The sequence below is a fragment of the Coregonus clupeaformis genome, chromosome 34, assembly GCF_020615455.1.
Source record: "Coregonus clupeaformis isolate EN_2021a chromosome 34, ASM2061545v1, whole genome shotgun sequence".
In the NCBI taxonomy this organism is placed as follows: domain Eukaryota; kingdom Metazoa; phylum Chordata; class Actinopteri; order Salmoniformes; family Salmonidae; genus Coregonus; species Coregonus clupeaformis.
Genome location: NC_059225.1, coordinates 26,876,250 through 26,893,359, shown reverse-complemented (window position 1 = coordinate 26,893,359; position 17,110 = coordinate 26,876,250). Strand labels below are relative to the sequence as shown.

The 17,110-nt window shown below is 43.7% G+C and overlaps 1 protein-coding gene across 2 annotated transcripts in view; it reads left to right on the top strand.

Annotated features, from left to right (window-relative positions):
* The window catches only part of drosha (drosha ribonuclease III), a 146,999-nt gene that overhangs the window by 65,340 nt on the left and 64,549 nt on the right, over positions 1-17,110 (top strand). For both annotated transcript variants that reach the window (XM_041861997.2, XM_041861996.2), the window contains exon 23: positions 3,086-3,156. In XM_041861997.2, coding sequence (XP_041717931.2) covers positions 3,086-3,156 — 71 coding nt within the window. The remainder of the gene's footprint in view (positions 1-3,085; positions 3,157-17,110) is intronic.

Sequence of the window (17,110 nt, the reverse complement as noted above, 5' to 3'; positions counted from 1 at the left end):
AATTGCCGTTAGTCCTCGTGGAGACGTTTGAGAACCATCTGTTGTGTAGGAGCATCTTGCGCCGTGGTCGAATCACAGGCAAACCACAAATCTCAGCACAAATCTAGGAGTGGGAAGATGTCCTTTAGACAAACCACTCCCCCTCTTTGGTTCCCCTGCGGTGAAGATCAAGTGGACGCTTACACACACACAAACACAAGAATGCTCACACTGTGATGCCAAGATTAGAGGTCTCAACCTCAGGCAGCTGGAAGGGGTTTCATCACAGATAAGATGTGTTGCATTTTGTGTGTGTGTGTGTGTGTGAGAGCGTGTGTGTGTGTGAGCCTGGTTGTGTGTTAACCTGTGTGAACATTTGTGTGCGTGTTTCTTGTGTACACGTGTGCCTGTGTGTCTGTGCATGCATGCGTTCTCACGTGTGGGCACGTGTGTGTTTTTTGGTGGTTTGTGAGGCAATGGGCCTGTTGGCCATCAGAAAACTGTTTCCTCTCCAGATGATGAATGTTCCATATCTGTGTTTTATGTCATCTACAAAAGCACTTTGAGCTTTTAGACTCACAACTGCACATCACAACCATATCAAATGGGCTTATTTATGCAAAGAAAATAAGCAGTACACAATTTGCCAGGTGTTTATTGCTTTTGGAAATTGAATGAACCTTTGTTAAGTTGCCTACAACTTCATCTCACATCACACTTCATTCAGAGGAATATTGCACTACAACAATGTTAATAAAAGCCCAAATGAACAAGAATGACTTTTGTCAAGATTAAGTTATTGGTGTTCTCAAATACGGGTTGGTCTGCCGAAGTAGTTCCCTCAGTACACCAGAGCGAGAAAGAGATGGAGACAGAGGGAGAGATGGAAATACAGCAAGGGAGAGAGAGCGATAAAGAGAGAGAGGCGGGGAAAGAGTGAGAGATAAAGAGGGAGAGAACAAGAAAGAGGTGTATTAATACAACAACAGAGAAAGATACTGCAGATGCTCTCTCTTCGTGCTGTGACGGCAACCGTGTGCATCTGTGGAGTGATCCTTATCGATTTGTTTTTTTGCCTTGTGGGTTTTCTCTCATGTATCTTTTCTACATTTTAAAGCATTGTACATTTTCTCCCCTCATTTGTGTGTGTGCGCTGCGCTTATGAGAGTTGTGTGCACGTGTGTGTATACATGGGTCTCCTGAGTGGCGCAGTGGTCTAAGGCACTGCATCGCAGTGCTAGCTGTGCCACTAGAGATCCTGGTTCGAATCCAGGCTCTGTCGCAGCCGGCCGCGACCGGGAGACTCATGGGCAGCGCACAATTTGGCCTAGCGTTGTCGAGGGTAGGGGAGGGAATGGCCGGCAGGGATGTAGCTCAGTTGATAGAGCATGGCGTTTGCAACGCCAGGGTTGTGGGTTCGATTCCCACGGGGGACCAGTATGAAAAAAATAAAATGTATAAAAATATGTATTCACTAACTGTAAGTCGCTCTGGATAAGAGCGTCTGCTAAATGACTAAAATGTAAATGTAATGTGGACATTCGTGTGTGTTCGGCGTACATTTGAGAGGTGTGTGTGTGTTTGCGCAGCACATCCTGTCACACAAAACACAGGGCCTGTTTTATTTTTATTTTTTTATGTGACCTTGGTTAGTTTAATCTCTTGTCACCATGGTGATAAAGCTATCCCATCTTTCTCTGCCACCTACTGCGCTCTGACAGAAGGGGGTGACACACAGACACAGACAGTGGGAGGTGGAACACACACAGAGCAGGAACCCTGGGGTCATTTTAACATAAAAAAGCTATAAAACACACTCTTTTAATGACAATTATAACTCATTCACCTAAGTTCCATTCATTTCAAGTTTTTTCAGGAAAGTGGTTGTCAGACCGATGGTGATTGCTCAAGTTGGAGCTAAGAAGGAAATGTCGTAATAAAAAGCACACTTGATTTGGCATCCCTCCCAAGGTGGAGGGTGGCTGTGAAGTATTGATCTACAGTTGAAGTTGGAAGTTTACATACACCTTAGCCAAATACATTTAAACTCCAGTTTTTCACAATTCCTGACATTTAATCCTAGTAAAGATTCCCTGATTTAGGTCAGTTAGGATCACCACTTTATTTTAAGAATGTGAAATGTTAGAATAATAGTAGAGAGAGATTTATTTCAGCTTTTTATTTCTTTCATCACATTCCCAGTGGGTCAGAAGTTTACATATACTCAATTAGTATTTGAGAGCATTGCCTTTAAATTGTTTAACTTGGGTCAAACGTTTCGGGTAGCCTTCCACAAGCTTCCCACAATAAGTTTGGTGAATTTTGGCCAATTCCTCCTGACAGAGCTGGTGTAACTGGGTTGGAAATTGCTCCCAATGATGAACCAGACTTATGAAGGTCCACACATTTTTTTCTGAGGTCTCGGCTGATTTCTTTTGATTTTCCCATGATGTCAGGCAAAGAGGCACTGAGTTTGAAGGTAGGCCTTGAAATACATCCACAGGCACACCTCCAATTGACTCAAATGATGTCAATTAGCCTATCAGAAGCTTCTAAAGCCATGACTTCATTTTCTGGAATTTTCCAAGCTGTTTAAAGGCACAGTCATCTTAGTGTATGTAAACTTCTGACCCACTGGAATTGTGATACAGTGAATTATATGTGAAATAATCTGTCTGTAAACAATTGTTGGAAAAATTACTTGTCATGCACAAAGTAGATGTCCTAACCGACTTGCCGAAACTATAGTTTGTTAACAAGAAATTTGTGGAGTGGTTGAAAAACAAGTTTTAATGACTCCAACCTAAGTGTATGTAAACTTCCGACTTCAACTGTATGTTGAATGTAGCCTAGCCAACAGTGTTCCTATACACAACATATCTAGCCTCTTCATTGCTTGTACTTTGGGGTTTTAGGCTGGGTATCTGTAGAAGCACATTTTTGACAACTCCTGATGTAAAAAGGGCTTTATAAAATAAATGTGATTGAATGATTGTTTCCCATCAAAGACTGCTATCTTTGTCTTCTTTATCTCTGATTTTCTTTATCATTAAATCTCATCCCACCTTCCTCCCTCTTTCTCTTCCTTTCATTCTGTCTCTTTTAGGAGCGGTATATTTGGAGGGCGGTCTGGAGGAGTCTAAGCAGCTGTTTGGGAGGCTACTTTTCAACGGAGAGGTACAATCACTACATCACTAAATTACTAATTCACTTATACTGTCTGGAATGCAATGTTCCCATCTCCCCCATCGTGCGTGTGCACCTGTGATTTAGATTAGAGTTTAGTGTGTGTGTGTGTGTACGCCTGTGTGTGTGCACACTCGTTCTACTTTTGTTGTGTGGACAGATTAAACGTCCTTGGTTCTTTCTACTACTGCCCTCTGGCCATGACGCTCAACAACAGTCTATTGAGTTAGTGTGTGATGCGGGGTGAGTGTGTGTGTTTGCCTGCTGCTGTGGTGTAGAGTTTTGTGTGTGTGATGCCTGGATCTGTGATTCTACACAGAGAGACACACAGTGCATTCGGGAAGTATTCAGACGCCTTGACTTTTTCCACATTTTATTATGTTACAGCCTAATTCTAAAATGGATTAAATGTGTTTGTTTTTTCCCTCATCAATTTACATAATGACAAAGCAACAACAGGTTTGTAGAAATGTGTGCTACTTTATAAAAAAATAAAAACAGAAATATCACATTTACATAAGTATTCAGACCCTTTACTCAGTACTTTGTTGAAGCACCTTTGGCAGGGATTACAGCCTCGAGTCTTCTTGGGTATGACGCTACAAGCTTGGCACACCTGTATTTGGGGAGTTTCTCCCATTCTTCTCTGCAGATCCTCTCAAGCTCTGTCAGGTTGGATGGGGAGTGTCACTGTACAGCTATTTTCAGGACTCTCCAGAAATGTTCGATCGGGTTCAAGTCCGGGCTCTGGCTGGGACACTCAAGGACATTCAGACACTTTTCCCGAAGCCACTCTTACGTTTTCTTTGCTGTGTGCTTAGGGTCGTTGTCCTGTTGGAAGGTGAACCTTCGCCCCAGTCTGAGATACTAAGCGCTCTGGAGCAGGTTTTCATCTAGGATCTCTCCGTACTTTGCTCTGTTCATCTTTCCCTCGATCCTGACTAGTTTCCCAGTCCCTGCCGCTGAAAAACATCCCCACAGCATGATGCTGCCACCCCCACGTGATGCTTGGCATTCAGGCCAAAGAGTTCAATCTTGGTTTCATCAGACCAGAGAATCTTGTTTCTCATGGTCGGAGAGTCCTTTAGGTGCCTTTTGGCAAACTCCAAGCAGGCTGTCATGTGCCTTTTACTGAGGAATGGCTTCCGTCTGGCCACTCTACTATAAAAGCCTGATTGGTGGAGTGCTGCAGAGATTGTTGTCACTGTGTTATTGGGACCTTCAATGCTGCAGAAATGTTTTGGTACCCTTCCCCAGATCTGAGCCTAGACACAATCCTGTCTCGGAGCTCTGCGGACAATTTTTTGACCTCATGGCTTAGTTTTTGCTCTGACATGCACTGTCAACTGTGCGACCTTATATAGACAGGTGTGTGCCTTTCCAAATCATGTCCAGTCAATTGAATTTACCATGTGGACTCCAATCAAGTTGTAGAAACATCTCAAGGATGATCAATGGAAGCAGGATGCACCTGAGCTCAGTGTTGAGTCTCATTGCAAAGTGTCTGAATACTTATGTAAATAAGGTATTTCAGTTTTTTATTTGCAAACATTTCTAAAAACCTGTTTTCACTTAATCATTATGTGGTATTGTGTGTAGATTGATGAGAAAATTTAGAATAAGGCTGTAACGTAACGAAATGTGGAACAAGGGAAGGGGTCTGAATCCTTTTCGAATGCACTGTACGTGCTTCTGGTGTTAGCCCTCTTACTCAGACTAAGGAGGCGTATAGGATTGAGAATGCATCCCAAATGGCACCCTATTCCCTATATAGGCCTATGGGTCCTAGTGAAAAGTAGTGCACACACACACACACACTGCCATTTGGGACGCAGTCAGAGAGTGGGATCAGGGACCATGGGCTGTCTCTGTACACAGCCTATTGTGAGGGTTTCAGCTACAGTAAATAGATACAATAGATGCACCCGGATTTGCTGAACGGTTGTGGATTAAAGCAGTACCTCGGGGCGCTAAAAAATAAAAAGGTGCATTATCAAAAGTTTCCACTTAAAACAACACGTTACAGAACAATGAGCAAACAACTTCCTTCTGGCTAAGGAATGGAGAACGGCTCATCTGCTAAATCCACAGAAAGGCATTCTGAGTCAGAAATGCACAGAAAGCAGAAACCCACACACATGAACACTCAACCATGCGGTCACGCACACACACACACACACCTGCTCCTAGATGCGTAGAAAATAGAAACAATGCAGATCAGAGAAGAGCAGAGTGTTTAAACAAACCTTGGTTATAGCAACAAGACAATGCCTACAGCGCTCTATTTCTCTCATTTACAGCAATAGTCTAAATAGTACGCACACTCTTCTAGTCAGAGTCTAAATTATGATTGGACTGATAACACAGGTGTTGGTTTCACTGGTGTCAGGGGAGATGGGGCATGAGAGGAGGGAGAGATTTCTGGAAGGAGTGAGGGAGGAAGATGGTGTAGAAATAATTGAGGGAGTATGAGAAATGGGAGGGAGGAAGGAAGGAAAGGAAGGAGTGTAGGAGTACGTGTTGTAATGAGTGCATGATTGAGGGATTAAGGGAGTCAGGGAGTGAGTGTAGGAGTTGGTGTAGTAATCAGTTTGAGCAAGGGATTGACAGAGGAAGGGAGGGAGGAGGTGTAGAAGTGGGTGATGAGGGAGGGATAGAGTGAAGGATAATTTAAATGTGCATGAGTTTAAAATAGCTTTGTCATCCCCACCAGGAGCTGAATGTTCCACAGGGCGGAACAATAAGATTAAGATTTCCACTTTGTCTGCCATAACAGATACAGAAAACTCGGTCTATAACTTAACACTCCCAAATAATCTTTACACACCACATTACCAAAGTTATGAGATGAGGGTTACGTCCCAAATGGCACCCTATTGCCTATTTAGTGCGCTAGTTCTGACCAGGACCCATAGAGAAACCCATAGGGCTCTGGTCAAAAGTAGTGTGCTAGGTAGGGAATAGGGTGCTGTTTGGGATGAGTGTGAGGTGTCAAGCTGAAGGCCTCTCCATTTCCCTGCATGTGGTGTTCTTTTCCCTCTGAGGGGTGTGTCTCTGTTCAGAGTGGTGTTACATTCACACATGGATGCTCAGGGCCTATACTCTGTCATTCACTCACCATTCACTCTCGCTCTAGCGACTCCTATAGGCGTGCCGGGCGCATGCACGCTGACTCGTGTCGCCAGTTGTACAGTGTTTCCTCTGACACATTGGTGCAGCTGGCTTCCGGGTTAAGCGGGCAGGTGTTAAGGAGCGCGGTTTGGCGGGTCATGTTTCAGAGGACGCATGACTCGACCTTCGCCTCTCCCGAGCCCGTTGGGGAGTTGCAGTGACGAGACAAGATCGTAATTGGATATCATGAAATTGGGGAGAAAAAAGGGGTAAAAAAATAATTAACTGTAAACATTGCGCTCACGAAGGTTTCAAAATGATATACATTTCAAGTGTTATACAGTATTATCAGCTATGTACAGTGTTTTAGTAATGTGCAAATAGTTGTAGTGTGAATAATAGGGGAAGATAAATAAACAAATACATATTGGCGGTATTTACAATGTTTTTGCTCCACTGTTTGCCGTTTTCTCATGGCAAAGCACTGCTGTGATTGCACACTGCAGTATTTTGCCTAACAGATATGGGAGTTTATCAATGTTTTGATTTGTCTTCAAATTATGTGTGGTTCTGTGGGAAATATGTGTCTCTGTGGTCATACATTTGGCAGGAAGTTAGGAAGTGCAGCTCAGTTTCCAACTCATTATGTGGGCAGTGTGCACATAGGCAGACCTGGCTCTCGAGAGAAGACAGGCTATGGTGGCCTCTTTCAATAGCAAGGCTATGCTCACCGAGTCTCTACATAGTAAAGGATTTTCTTAATTTTTGGTCAGTCACTGTACGTTGTGTACTCGTTATTTAGGGCCAGATAGCATTCCAATTTGCTCTGTTTTTTCGGTAGATTTTTTCAGTGGTTCAAATAGATATATTTTTGCTTTCTCATAATTTGGTTGGGTCTAATTGTGTTGCTGTCCTCGAGCTCTGTGGGGTATGTTTGTGAACAGAGCCCCAAAACCAGCTGGCTGAGGAGACTCTTCTCTAGGTTCATCTTTCTGTAGGTGAGGGCTTTGTTGTGGAATGTGTTGGCATCACTTCCTTTTAGGTGGTTTGAGAATTTAACAGCTCTTTTCTGGATTTTGATAACTAGCGGTTATTGTCCGAAATGTATTGTTTGGGGTTTTACGTTGTACACAAAGTGTATTGCATGCAGCCTCAATTGGCTGTTTGTCCCATTTTGTGAATTCTCGGTTGGTGAGTAGACCCCAGACCTCCCAACCATAGAGAGCAATGGGTTTTATAACTGCTTGAAGTATTTTTAGCCAGATCATTCTTTTAGCCAGATCCTTTTAATGGCATAGAAGGCCCTTTTTGCCTTTTTTGCCCTTTTTGCGTTGTCTCTTAGATCGTTCACATCCTTGTGGAAGTACCTGTGGTGTTGATGTTTAGGCCAAGGTAGGTATGATTATTTGTGTGCTCTAGGGCAATCAATGGTGGCTAGATATAAGTTGTATTTGTTGTCCTGGCTACTGGACCTTTTTTGGAACGCCATTTTTTTCTTACTGAGATTCACTGTCATGGCCCAAGTCTGATATTATCTGTGCAGAATATCTAGGTTCTGCTGTAGGTCCTCCTTGGTTGGGGACAGAAGAACCAGATCATCTGCAAACGGTAGACATTTGATTTCCGAGTCCTGTAGTGTGAGGCTGGTTACTGCAGACTTCGCCAATTGATTTATATACAGTGAGGGGAAAAAAGTATTTGATCCCCTGCTGATTTTGTACGTTTGTCCACTGACAAAGAAATGATCCGTCTATAATTTTAATGGTAGGTTTATTTGAAAAGTGAGAGACAGAATAACAACAAAAAAATCCAGAAAACACATGTCAAAAATGTTATAAATTGATTTGCATTTTAATGAGGGAAATAAGTATTTGACCCCCTCTCAATCAGAAAGATTTCTGGCTCCCAGGTGTCTTTTATACAGGTAACGAGCTGAGATTAGGAGCACACTCTTAAAGGGAGTGCTCCTAATCTCAGCTTGTTACCTGTATAAAAGACACCTGGGAGCCAGAAGCAATCAATCAATCAGATTCCAAACTCTCCACCATGGCCAAGACCAAAGAGCTCTCCAAGGATGTCAGGAACAAGATTGTAGACCTACACAAGGCTGTAATGGGCTACAAGACCATCGCCAAGCAGCTTGGTGAGAAAGTGACAACAGTTGGTGCGATTATTCGCAAATGGAAGAAACACAAAGTAACTGTCAATCTCCCTCGGCCTGGGGCTCCATGCAAGATCTCACCTCGTGGAGTTGCAATGATCATGAGAATGGTGAGGAATCATCCCAGAACTACACGGGAGGATCTTGTCAATGATCTCAAGGCAGCTGGGACCATAGTCACCAAGAAAACAATTGGTAACACACTACGCCGTGAAGGACTGAAATCCTGCAGTTCCTGCAAGGTCCCCCTGCTCAAGAAAGCACATATACATGCCCGTCTGAAGTTTGCCAATTAACATCTGAATGATTCAGAGGAGAACTAGGGTGAAAGTGTCGTGCTCAGATGAGACCAAAATCGAGCTCTTTGGCATCAAATCAACTCGCCGTGTTTGGAGGAGGTGGAATGCTGCCTATGACCCCAAGAACACCATCCCCACCGTCAAACATGGAGGTGGAAACATTATGCTTTGGGGGGTTTCTGCTAAGGGGACAGGACAACTTCACAGGGACGATGGACGGCGCCATGTACCGTCAAATCTTGGGTGAGAACCTCCTTCCCTCAACCAGGGCATTGAAAATGGGTCGTGGATGGGTATTCCAGCATGACAACGACCCAAAACACACGGCCAAGGCAACAAAGGAGTGGCTCAAGAAGAAGCACCTTAAGGTCCTGGAGTGGCCTAGCCAGTCTCCAGACCTTAATCCCATAGAAAATCTGTGGAGGGAGCTGAAGGTTCGAGTTGCCAAACGTCAGCCTCGAAACCTTAATGACTTGGAGAAGATCTGCAAAGAGGAGTGGGACAAAATCCCTTCTGAGATGTGTGCAAACCTGGTGGCCAACTACAAGAAACGTCTGACCTATGTGATTGCCAACAAGGGTTTTGCCACCAAGTACTAAGTCATGTTTTGCAGAGGGGTCAAATACTTATTTCCCTCATTAAAATGCAAATTAATTCAGAACATTTTTGACATGCGTTCTTCTGGATTTTTTTGTTGTTATTCTGTCTCTCACTGTTCAAATAAACCTACCGTTAACTTTATAGACTGATCACTTCTTTGTCAGTGGGCAAACGTACAAAATCAGCAGGGGATCAAATACTTTTTCCCTACTGTATACAGTACCAATCAAATGTTTGGACACACCTACTCATTAAAGGGTTTTTCTTTATTTTTACTATTTTATACATTGTAGAATAATAGTGAACACATCAAAACTATGAAATAACACATGGAATCATGTTGTAACCAATAAAGTGTTCAATAAATCTAAATATATTTTTGATTCTTCAAAGTAACCACCCTTTGCCTTGATGACAGCTTTGTACACTCTTGGCATTCTCTCAACCAGCTTCATGAGGAATGCTTTTCCAACAGTCTTGAAGGAGTTCACACATATGGTGAGCACTTGTTGGCTGCTTTTCCTTCACTCTGCGGACCAACTCATCCCAAACCATCTAATTTGGGTTGAGGTCGGTTGATTGTGGAGGCCAGTTCATCTGATGCAGCACTCCATCACTCTCCTTGGTCAAATAGCCCTTACACAGCCTGGAGGTGTGCTTTGGGTCATTGTCCTGTTGAAAAACAATTGATAGTCCCACTAAGCACAAACCAGATGGGATGGCGTATCGCTGCAGAATGCTGTGGTAGCCATGCTGGTTAAGTGTGCCTTGAATTCTAAATAAATCACAGACAGTGTCACCAGCAAAGCACCATCACACCACCTCCTCCATGCTTCACGGTGGGAACCATACATACGGAGATAATCCGTTCACCTACTCTGCGTCTCACAAAGAGACTGGTTAGACCAAATTACATATTTCCACCGTTCTAATGTCCATTGCTCGTGTTTCTTGGCCCAATCAAGTCTCTTCTTCTTATTGGTGTCCTTTAGTAGTGATTTTTTTTGCAGCAAAACCGACCATGAAGGCCTGATTCACAGTCTCCTCTGAACAGTTGATGTTGAGATGTGTCTGTCACTTGAACTCTGTGAAGCATTTATTTGGGCTGCAATCTGAGGCTGGTAACTCTAATGAACTTATCCTCTGCAGCAGAGGTAACTCTGGGTCTTCCTTTCCTGTGGCGGTCCTCATGAGAGCCAGTTTCATCATAGCGCTTGATGTTTTTTGTGACTGCACTTGAAGAAACTTTTAAAGTTCTTGACATTTTCCGCATTGACTGACCTTCATATCTTAAAGTTATGGTGGACTGTTGTTTCTCTTTGCTTATTTGAGCTGTTGTTGCCAAAATATGGACTTGGTCTTTTACCAAATAGGGATATCTTCTGTATACCACCCCTACCTTGTCACAACACAACTGATTGGCTGAAACGCTTGAAGAAAGAAAGAAAAATTCCACAAATTAACTTTTAACAAGGCACACCTGTTAATTGAAATGCATTCCAGTGAAGCTGGTTGAGAGAATGCCAAGAGTGTGCAAAGCTGTCATCAAGGCAAAGTGTGGCTACTTTAAAGAATCTCAAATATAAAACACTTTTTTGGTTACTACATGATTCCATATTTGTTATTTGATAATTTTGATGTCTTCACTATTATTCCATACTGTAAAAAATAAAGAAAAACCCTGGAATGAGTAGGTGTGACCAAACTTTAGACTGGTACTGTATGTTGAAGAGGTTGGGACTCAAGCTGCATTCCTGTCTCACCCCACGGCCTTGAGGAAAGACATCTGTGTGTTCAGTGCATTCGTAAACATGTTATGTTACAGCCTTATTCTAAAATGGATGAAATTGTTTTTTTCCTTCTACACTCTACACACAATATCCCACAATGACAAGGCAAAATCAGGCAAAAAAAAAGAAAAATAACAAATATCACATTTACATAAGTATTCAGACCCTTTAATCAGTACTTTTGTTGAATCACCTTTGGCAGCGATTACAGCCTCGAGTCTTCTTGAGTATGACACTACAAGTTTGGCACACCTGTATTTGGGGAGTTTCTCCCATTCTTCTCTGCATATCCTCTCAAGCTCTGTCAGGTTGGATGGGGAGCGTCGCTGTGCAGCTATTTTCAGGTCTCTCCAGAGATGTTTGATCGGGTTCAAGTCCGGACTCTGGCTGGGCCACTCAAGGACATTCAGAGACTTGTCCCGAAGCCACTCCTGCATTGTCTTGGCTGTGTGCTTAGGGTCATTGTCCTGTTGGAAGGTGAACCTTCGCCCCTGTCTCGCCCCAGTCTGAGGTCCTGAGTGATTTGGAGCAGGTTTTCATCAAGCATCTCTCTGTACTTTGCTCCGTTCATCTTTCCCTCGATCCTGAGAAGTCTCCCAGTCCCTGCCACTGAAACGCATACCCACAGCATGATGCTGCCACCACCATGCTTCACTGTAGGGATGGTGCCAGGTTTCCTCCAGACGTGACGCTGGCATTCAGGCCAAAGAGTTCAATCTTGGTTACATCAGACCAGATAATCTTGTTTCTCATGATCTGAGTCCTTTAAGGTGCCTTTTGGCAAACTCCAAGTGGTCTTTCATGCACCTTTTACTGAGGAGTGGCTTCCGTCTGGCCACTACCATAAATGCCTGATTGGTGGAGTGCTGCAGAGATGGTTGTCCTTCTGGAAGGTTCTCCCATCTCAACAGAGGAACTCTGGCGCTCTGTCAGTGACCATTGGGTTCTTGGTCACCTCCCTGACCAAGGCCCTTCCCCCCCCAACTCAGTTTGGCCTGGCGGCCAGCTCTAGGAAGAGTCTTGGTGGTTCCAAATTCCTCCATTTTAAGAATGATGGAGACCACTGTGTTGTTGGGGACCTTCAATGCTGCAGAAATGTTTTGGTACCCTTCCCCAGATCTGTGCCTCGACATAATCCTGTCTCGAAGCTCTACGGGCAATTCCTTCGACCTCATGGCTTGGTCTTTGCTGTGACGTGCATTGTCAACTGTGGGACCTTATATAGGGACCTTTCCAAATCATGTCCAATTAGTTTAATTTACCACAGGTGGACTCCAAGTTTTAGAAACATCTCAAGGATGATGAATGGAAACAGCATGCACCTGAGCTCAATTTCTAGAATAAGGCTGTAACGTAACAAAATGTGGAAAAGGGCAAGTGGTCTGAATACTTTCCGAATGCACTGCATATTGCCAATTTTAACTGCACACTTGTTGTTTTTGTACATTGATTTTATAATGTCATATGTTTTTCGCCCCCCCAACACCACACCCAACACTTTCCATTAATTTGTAGAGCAGACTGTCATGCCAAAAGCTTTTTAGAAATCAACAAACCTTGAGAAGACTTTGCTTTATTTTGGTTGGTTTGTCAGTAAGGGTGTGTAAGGTGTATATTTGGTCTGTCGTACGGTATTTTGGTAAGAAGCCAATTTGACATTTGCTCAGGACGTTGTTTTTACTGAGGAAATGTTGGAGTCTGCTGTTGACAATACTGCATAGGATTTTTCAGAGATTGCCGTTGACTCAGATTCCACAGTAATTATTTGGGTCAAATTAGTCTCCACTTTTGTGGATTGGGGTGATCAGACCTTGGTTCCAGATATTGGGGAAGGTGCCAGAGCTGAGGAAAATGTTGAAGAGTTTAAGAATATAATATGTTGTCTGTATATTTTATAATTTAGTTTAGTTTACCATCAACACCACAGGCCTTTTTTAGTTGGAGGGTTTGTATTTTTTCCTGTAGCTCATCTAATGTAATTGGCGAATCCAGTGGATTCTGGTAGTAAATTATCATGTACAGTATATGTTTTTGCTCTTGGTTCTTTTGTTATATGGCCGAAAAGGTTGGGGAAGTGGTTTATCCATACATTTCTTTATTCAATTTTTTCATTCTTCATCAAACCATTTCTCATTGTTAGTTTTCTTAGGTTTTTTGTCTGAATTAAAATGTGATTTTGTTAGCTGATAGGTCAAATATACTGTTCAGGCTTCCTTCTGCTAAGTTTACAACTTCACTATTGCAGTGAAATATTTTGTCCAGGAAGTTGTCTAAGAGGGATTGGATTTTTGTTTTGTTTTACTCTACCCTCCTTCCATCTATAGCATTTCATAATATCATGCAGTTTGTTCAGCTTCGATACCTCATGGTCGAGTATTGCTCTGTTCAAGTAGATTGTGATTTTGCTGTGATCTGATAGAGGTTTCAGTGGGCTGACTGTAAATGCTCTGAGAGACTGGGTTGAGGTCGATGATAAAGTAGTCTACAGTGCTACTGCCAAGGGGTGAGCTATAGGTGTACCTACCGTAGGAGTCCCCTCGAAGCCTACCATTGACTATGTACAGACCCAGCGTGCGACGGAGCTGCAGGAGTTGTGACCTGTTTTTGTTGGTTGTTTTGTCATAGTTATGTCTAGGGGGGCATATTGGGGAGGAAATCTGTCACGTCCAGGTCGGTGTTTGTCTCTCTGTGTGCTGATAGTGTCAGGTTCTTGTCCAGTTTTGGAATTTAGGTCGCCACAGATTAGTACATGTCCCTGGGTCTGGAAATGGTTGATCTCCCCCTCTATGATGGGGATTCTAGTGGGGATATACAGTATACTGTTGGTAGCACACAGGGGGTCACTTTTCTCAGAGATAATTTCCTTATTTATTTCTAGCCAGATGTGCAATGCTCCTGTTTTCATTAATTTAATAGTGGGTTATGTCTGATCTATACCAAATTAGCATACCCCTTGTGTCCCTGTTTCACTCCTGATAGTTTGGTGGATGGGACTACCAGTGCTCTTTAACTTAAAGGGCAACCAGTGGGTCTGTCTCCTCTATACCATTTTTCCTGTAGGATGACAATGTCTATATTTCTGAAGTCCAGATTCCTGCTCTTTAGGCCAAAGACAGGTGACCTCAAACCTTGTATATTCCAGCATGAAACAGTAAAAGCTTTGTGTTCCATAGTTTCCAGTGTTGTTATTCGTGTGGTTTAGTTTCGGAATATTAGGTTTGTGCAGAGCATGCTGAGCATCTAGTGAATGCCTCTTAGGTCACAGGTTGGGTGTAGGAGTCTGGGTTGGGCCTCTTTGCCTGTTCGCAGCCTGGGTATATGTGTGGCTGTCATGTTGAGGTCCAGAACAAACTGTAATCCACTATAATAATTTCCTTCCTCCAGTCATGTAGACTAGAGTGCATAGTCTCATCACACTCTAGCCCGGTAGGTGGCGGTAATGCACCTAATAGTGGTATGCACACCTCGATAAAACCCCAACGATGTCTTTCAGGGGCCTGGCAAAGGTGGTGACCGTGGCCTTGTAGAGGTGTACCTGGCTGTAGAGGCTGTCCAAATCCAGGTTGTGGTGATGTGCCAGCTAAACGTTGGGTTTCGAGGCACAGTCACGGGTAATGCTTGCATTCACCCACTGTATGTTGGCAGTATGGTTTTGTGGCAACCCTTTCCTGCTTGGGCCCTCATGTCGTTTGTGCCAGTGTGAATTATGTGGCTTGGGGATCCTAGTTGGTCCTCTGACAGCAGCTCCAGGGCCCACCGGGTGTTTGGACACCACAGTTTAGCCACCCTGTGTTTAGGAATGAGTTTTTCTGCACAAATTTCCAGTTTGAGTCTATTAGAAGCACAATCTCTAGCTTTTGTGGGTATGCAGGGTTGCCAGGATGGCTATCGGGGGGGTGACAGGGGGTGCTATTAGGGGGGCTCTGATGGGTTGGTTAATCCTGTCTTGTCTGTTCTGCCTGTGGTCGGGTTCTGAAGTGGGCTGTTCTTTTGGCTCTCTCATGAGTTGTTCATTGTCGCTCCTCAGCTTTCTCGCCTCCTTCACTGTCCCATCCTCCTCCAGCTGGGCTGTTTTTCCTCTCCCTCCTGTTGGAGTTTTGTCACCACAGTCCAGACGGCAGACACGTCTCTCTCCCTCTTCAGCTCTCCTGGTCTGGTTGAGTGGGTGTTGTTGTGCTAGTCTGTCTGGAATGTGTTGAATTGTTGTTTGAGCTCTACCAGCTCATTCTCCCTCATCAATGCAGGAGCAGTGCTGTTGTTGGATCTGAGTCTGTTCAGTGCTGAAGGGGCGACTCTCTTCTTGGGGCTACTCATCTGTTGGGCTGTTTGAGGAGGGGGTGTGACCTGACTTGCTCAGGATGGAGGGGTTGTCACCAGGGGTGAGCTTCTCCTGCTGTGCTCTCTTTGATCCTGTAAAAGTCATGCTGAAACGGTTTGAGGTTGCCCTGCACCATTACTGTTCCAGACTTGTACAGGTTGACACTGGCTGTCAGTGTCCTCAATGTCCAGTATTCTGAGTTTCATGCTGGGTTAATCCCCTCTCTCAGCAAATAGTGTCTCTGGATTTTCCTTGAGGAGCATATCTTTGTACTTTGTATGTGCAGCTTACATTTTTGTTCTGGGGGGAACTGTACTTTGATGGCCTCCGCATAGGGGTGTGAGGCCTCGTCATTTGGGTGGGGGAGATTGCAGCGCTCTGCTGCCATTGTTGTATTCAAGGCCATTCACACTTCTCACTTCACATCTCAGTGCAATTTGAAGTTGGTGCCAGGACGTCTGTCCAGTCCTAACTAAGCATTTGAGTCTTCATATAGTAAGGTATCTTATAATAAGATATTTGGAGATTATTGTAATATCTTTATTGGCCTTGGAAGTAGCTACAGATTGAACATCTACTCAGTTGCAGGTTGGGTGGCTTTTTCTGCTGGTTGTTGTTTTGCTGGGTTGTCCTTGGCAGTCTTTGGCCGTAAGAATCCTTTCCAGGTAATTTTGTCCAAATTCAAGGTTGTACGCTTGACATTTTGATTTGGATTGAAGGTTCTGTTGTAGAGGATAGTTTTCTGAGTAAGACCTTGTGAAAAAATCCAGGTTTATCCCACTAATTCTAAAGTTTTTGGAAAAAATTCAGGAGCTTATCTCTCTCTCTCTCTCTCTCTCTCTCTCTCTCTCTCTCTCTCTCTCTCTCTCTCTCTCTCTCTCTCTCTCTCTCTCTCTCTCTCTCTCTCTCTCTCTCTCTCTCTCTCTCTCTCTCTCTCTCTCTCTCTCTCTCTCTCTCTCTCTCTCTCTCTCTCTCTCTCTCTCTCTCTCTCTCTCTCTTTTATTTATATTGTCTCTCGCTGTCTCTTTGTCGCTTGCGCTCTCGCCATCTCCCTCTCCCTCTGTTTCTCTGATGTCAGTCCCACAATGTGTTATTATGGTCAGAGAACTTCACTCCCATACCAGTTATTTGACAGACCAAAACAAAAGATTTGTGTCCCAAATGGCTCCCTATACAGGCCATCCCTATGGGCCCTGATTGTGCCCAAAGGTTGTCCACTACATAGGGATTATAATACCGTTTGGAACTCAGACAACGTCCCTAGTGGGTTTGATATGAATCCCTAATTGGTTTGACATTCATGCCCGTTTCACAGAGTTAAACAAGTTTTTTTTTTTTTTTTTTTTACACAACACTTTGCCTTCCACTAGTTTCTAAATAGCAGTGCTATATTTCAATACAAGAAAACCAATAGGCAGCCTGTGAAATATCTAGATGTGAATGTGTTAATGAAGTTAGAGATAGGAGTAGCTCGAGGTTGTTATTATGCCATCTTACAGTTTCAGGAAGGAAGGGCCTCTAGACAGACATACCTGCTGTGTTCTCAGCCTACACACACACACACACACACACACACACACACACACACACACACACACACACAGAGAGAGGTTACTGTATTGGAGATTGTTGAGATGCATGCATTTCTGCTCCGTTCTTAGAGAAG